Here is a 6000-nt window from a genome sequence, read left to right on the forward strand (position 1 = left end):
CACACAGACTTACACAAACACACATGCACACAGAGACACAGACACAAACGCACACAGAAAATACCCACGCGCACACAGAGACACACACTGAGACACACACACACGCACACACAGAGACACATGCGCACAGAAACACACACACAAACACACCGAGATACACAAAAACGCACACACACAGACTAAAACACAACCGCACCCCACAAACAAACAAACTCACACACACAGTCCTCAGCGCACTTGGAAACTATCTGCCCCATTCATTCCGTTTTCCACAGCCCGGGCCATTGATGCCGATTTGGGGAATATCAACTCAGCCGGCTGCTGCCACTTTGAAAGAGATTCCGCAAAAAATCAATGACCTCAAACAATCCCCCAATTGTTCCCAATCGCAACCGGCTGGATTGCAGAAGAGAGCCATTCTCCCGGATAAAGCCGAGATCTCCTCAAGCCAGAACTCCAGCCATCGCCCTGTGACAACACCTTTTCATCAAAAGGCAGTGTTCAGATAGGGAGCAGTGCCCCCCACCTACCCCCCCCCCCCCCCTCACTCACCCTTCTGCTCAAACTCCATTCGGCTTTCCCAATTCCTGATTTTTTACTTTTATTGCAATTTTTAATTGAAAAACTTTCGTGTTTTATTTTATCCGCGAGAACAGGTACAAGTAAATCAGTTCAGCGAGGTGGCGGGGAAACTGGAGACACACAGAGAGAGAGAACAGGGCTATTTAAAACGTGCATGGGAAGGTTTGTAGCAGCTCCCAGTGAAGAGGTATGGCTCTCAGGCACTGCCTCAGGACTTTACCTGGTGGACAAAGACATCGATGGGAGATTCAAGGGGTGTTCCGTCCCGGGCGGTCATGGAGAGAAACCCGAATCCCATCCGCACGTTGAACCATTTACACTGGCCGGTGCCGAAGGAGACGGTCGCCTTGGGGGAGTCTCCGAGCTCCTGGTCAGCACCTCTCCCGGAACCTGCTGCAGGACAGAAAAAAAGAGTGAAAAATTCAGCCTTTTAACTAAAAAAAGCGATCCTTAACAAACCACGTCTCACGCACCCCCTTTCTAACCAGTCTCAGAACAGCAGCATCTGAGAAACTTCACACAATTTTTAAAAAGACTTTAAAAAAAAACCAAATCGATACAGAACCTCCAAACTGCTGATTCGAAACCGATCCCATTCTAGTATCGTCCACCTCCGCTTCTCCAAGACTGAATTCTGTTTTATCTTCTTAGTCTCTCTATCTCTTTCTCTCTCTCTCTCTCTCTGGTTTTGAGTAAATCCTCCAATTTATAAAAAGGTGGAACTTGCTGCAGGTCCCGGGATCCGCTTAAAGTGAAAGGGCAGAGGGTGAGAGAGATGGGAGCTATACAAAAACATGTTTCTCTTTGAATGGAGGTGGGCGGTACGTGGGGTTGAAGAATAGAAGCGGATAAACAATGGGCAGCAAAAGCGTCCTCCCCCTCTCCACACACACACACACACACACACACAGCCATAAAAGAAACAATGCAAAGGGAGAGAGGGAATAAAATGACCATTCCCCTCCTCCTTTCCAAAAAAAAGTAAAACCTTCGGCCATTTTGGCAGGCGGTGTTAATCCCGGGATAACTCCTGTGTCCCTTTCCGAATTGTCCAGATCTGAGAGATGACCAAATAACTGCTGGCCTCCCGCCTTTGTAAATTCCACCCCGGGATGTGTCAGTTACAGGTACTGAGTCTCACTCTCTCTCCACCTTGTGTATCTTTGGCCTCCCTCCCACATGATTCCCATTAAAACCTTCCCCCAGGATCGATAACTATCACAAATCACCCACTTCGATTCATCGATACTCCCAAAAGAGGGAGTACACATTGTGTGCATTTAAAATGTGCCAGGGCTCCTCCAACTTCTCGATGTTGGGGGGGGTGCGGGGGGCGGAGTGGGGGGGAGAGCTGTCGTTAACAACACAATCCGATTGTGGAATCTGCTTCTGTTTTGTGTTTCTCCGTCCCCGGGATAAGGGTCAGCAGCAAAGTTCTATTTTTTTTAATAAACTGCCAGAGGTTGAAAAGAGTTGAGGGAAAATTCGCGGAACCTTTGTTTATTGGTCACTTAACCCAGCTGCAATGTTTTACAGCACTGCTAGCTCACAGGTTAGATACAACATTGAGGGAAAATTAACTCGCCTGTCTCAGGTTACAGACAGATACACACACTCTGTCTCACACACACACAGATACACACATACAGATACACACACACACAGATACACACATACAAATACACTCTCTCACATGGACAGACACACACACTGATACACGTGCACACGGATATACACACACAGATACACACTCTCACAAAGGTACACCCTCTCACACACACACACATTGACACATACACACATTCTCAACTCATACTGTTTCACACGCAGATACAAATACTCAGATACACACACACGAGTGTCCCTCACACAGATACACACTCAAAGTCCCACACATCTATTTCTCTCGCGCACACACACGCACTCATAAAGATACACACATACACACTATCTCACACAGATGAACATAAACAGGCAGACACAGTTGTCTCTCACACTCACGCATTCTGTATCTCTCACATACTTTGTCCCTCTCACAGAGAAACACTCAATCTCTTTCTCACTTACAAGCATACATAGTCTCCATCACACACAGAAATACACAAAATTTCTCTCCCACACACACATATTGTCCCTCTTTCGCATATACAGAAACACTCTTATCTCACACACTCGCATTAACTCTCAAACACACTCATGTACACACACATACACTGGCACTCACTCTCAAACACTCAAATTCACTCAAATACAAAGACACACACATTCATTTGTTACTAGATCCCCCCGATAATCCACATACCATCCCCATCCTAATCTAACATTAGCCAATGACTGCAAGGACCTACCTGTCAATAGAATAATGGATGAGCGAGTTGAGAGAGAGGGAAAAGAGAGGGAGATTCTCACCCGGGTTAATTTGGCTGCAAGGTGGTCAACTGGACCGCTCTGTCTCGGCCGAGGTCATTTGCAATTACGGCCCCCTTCACGGCACATTCCTCTTATATCTCAGGACCTCCCAGGCACCCAGCAAATGTCTTGAAAAAAAGTTTAAATCTCAATCTTAACTCATCCAAGATTATAACCATGAGGTGGGGGCGGAGGGGGGGCTCTGTAAAATAGAGCAAGGCTGCACGTGTCTGTGCAAAACTGAATCCGCCCCCCCCCCCCCAAACAACAATGAAACTGAAATCTTTGAGAGGAAAATCAGACCAGATTGTAACTGACCTAACTTCACAGCGACAATGAATTGATTATTAAGCATCCATCGAAAGGCTTATATATACATGTTTAAAAAAAACAGTAAAACCACCCATTAAAACATTAACATATCTAATACTCGTTCCGGAATAATATAACACGGTTGCTCCAGCGGCAGAGCCTGGGTAGATTTAGTGCCAAAGGTGTTTATTCATATTTCGTTTCGTTCCCGAGTTTGTTGCCTTGGACTTTATGGAGTGAATGTTGGGTTTGTGGGGAGATGGGGGTAAGGGAAGCTGATATATTCATGGGACGAGAGTGGCTGATTGTTGCTGAGTGTCAGCTCCGGGCCATGAAACCAGGTCCTTAAACAACCCCCGATTCACTGGGGGTCAGTTAGTGAAATGAGTAAAAAATCGATTCGTGTCTCGCGTACCTAAAACATTCAAAAATGAATATCTCCCCGGAAGAAATCATTACGGGGAAATGAGAAAGCAAACACTTGCGGTGGGGGGTGGGTGGGGACGGGAGGGGGGGTGGCGGTGGTGAGGAGGATTAAAGTGACCACAGATTGTATTCTGACCTCTCCAGTGAGGAGGGGACATTGTGATGTTAATCACCTCGCTCAGGACACGGGAAGCAAAGCAGGTTCTTTAAGTTTAAAATTACCAGTTAAACAGTTCCACTGGCGCCCAGGTATGTTGCTGTTTATTTTGGTGTCAAAAATGTTCTAACAAACAAGAAGGTTTTTATTACATAAAAGAGATTTTTTTTCTTAAATGCCCCCCCCCCAAAAAATATCCTTTTGGGGTTCTTGCCCAGAGGTCGATTGAGCCCATAGTCTCCTGTCTGATCACAAAGTGCTGGTTTTGTCTGCCCCCTCCCAGAGTAAAACGGGGTTTAAGATCTATTATTATAGGTTCACATCGATACACAAGAGCCATCGAAATCATGTCAATCAGGCGGCCTGATCGAACCGCCTTCCTCTCCATATATATCGACAACCGATATATTTAATTCTGCCTCTTGCCTGGGATCCTGAGGGCAGCGGGATATTTAAAGGTTCCGACCAGTGACCACTCTCTGCAGGTCAAATCTTATCGGCTCATTCATTTCCTGTGGGTCCGAGCGGTGGACAATGGCAGAGTTTGCCTTGGTGCGGCTAAAGGCCGGACAGTCAGAGTCGCTGCAGCCAGGCCGAGTATCCAGGGAAACAAACGCTGCATTCTCTTCCCATTTAATTACAAACAGACCATAGGGAGCCAGAAAAACTGACCACAACCCCCTTCCTTCAAAAGGAATCCCCCTCCCCTCAGAAACACTGACCACACTTCCTCCTCCCCTCAGAAACACTGACCACAACCCCCCTCCTCTCAGAAACACTGACCACAACCCCCCTCCCCTCGGAAACACTGACCACAACCCCCCTCCCCTCAGAAACACTGACCACAACCCCCCTCCTCTCAGAAACACTGACCACAACCCCCCTCCCCTCAGAAACACTGACCAAAACCCCCCTCCCCTCAGGAACACTGACCAAAACCCCCCTCCCCTCAGAAACACTGACCACAACCCCCCTCCTCTCAGAAACACTGACCACAACCCCCCTCCCCTCAGAAACACTGACCACAACCCTCCTCCCCTCAGAAACACTGACCACAACCCCCCTCCCCTCAGAAACACTGACCACAACCCCCCTCCCCTCAGAAACACTGACCACAACCCTCCTCCCCTCAGAAACACTGACCACAACCCCCCTCCCCTCAGAAACACTGACCACAACCCTCCTCCCCTCAGAAACACTGACCACAACCCCCCTCCTCTCAGAAACACTGACCACAACCCTCCTCCCCTCAGAAACACTGACCACAACCCCCCTCCCCTCAGAAACACTGACCACAACCCCCCTCCCCTCAGAAACACTGACCACAACCCCCCTCCCCTCAGAAACACTGACCACAACCCTCCTCCCCTCAGAAACACTGACCACAACCCCCCTCCCCTCAGAAACACTGACCACAACCCCCCTCCCCTCAGAAACACTGAGCACAACCCCCCTCCCCTCAGAAACACTGACCACAACCCCCCTCAGAAACACTGACCATAATCCCCGTCCCCTCAGAAACACTGACCACAACCCCCCTCCCCTCAGAAACACTGACCACAACCCCCCCTCCCCTCAGAAATACTGACCACAACCCCCCTCCTCTCAGAAACACTGACCACAACCCCCCTCCCCTCAGAAACAATGACCACAATCCCCCCTCCCCTCGGAAACACTGACCACAACCCTCCTCCCCTCAGAAACACTGACCACAACCCCCCTCCCCTCAGAAACACTGACCACAACCCCCCTCCCCTCAGAAACACTGACCACAATTCCTCCTCCCCTCAGAAACACTGACCACAACCCCCCTCCCCTCAGAAACACTGACCACAACCCCCCTCCCCTCAGAAACACTGACCACAACCCCCCTCCCCTCAGAAACACTGACCACAATTCCTCCTCCCCTCAGAAACACTGACCACAACCCCCCTCCCCTCAGAAACACTGACCACAACCCCCCCTCCCCTCAGAAACACTGACCACAATTCCACCTCCCCTCAGAAACACTGACCACAACCCCCCTCCCCTCAGAAACACTGACCACAACCCTCCTCCCCTCAGAAACACTGACCACAACCCCCCTCCCCTCAGAAACACTGACCACAACCCTC

The 6000-nt window shown here is 49.2% G+C and overlaps 1 protein-coding gene across 1 annotated transcript in view; it reads right to left on the reverse strand.

Moving 5' to 3' along the window:
- Window positions 1–2659, reverse strand: part of LOC145357718 (protein lin-28 homolog A-like) — a 54182-nt gene extending 51523 nt beyond the window's left edge. The window contains exons 1-2 of the mRNA XM_080211143.1: window positions 2650–2659; window positions 803–975 (exon numbers count right to left, since the gene is read on the reverse strand). Coding sequence (XP_080067269.1) covers window positions 803–975; window positions 2650–2659 — 183 coding nt within the window. The remainder of the gene's footprint in view (window positions 1–802; window positions 976–2649) is intronic.
- Between the last annotated feature and the right edge of the window lie 3341 nt (window positions 2660–6000).

The sequence above is a fragment of the Carcharhinus amblyrhynchos genome, chromosome 24 (genome assembly GCF_965287045.1).
Source record: "Carcharhinus amblyrhynchos chromosome 24, sCarAmb.v2.hapA, whole genome shotgun sequence".
Taxonomy (NCBI): domain Eukaryota; kingdom Metazoa; phylum Chordata; class Chondrichthyes; order Carcharhiniformes; family Carcharhinidae; genus Carcharhinus; species Carcharhinus amblyrhynchos.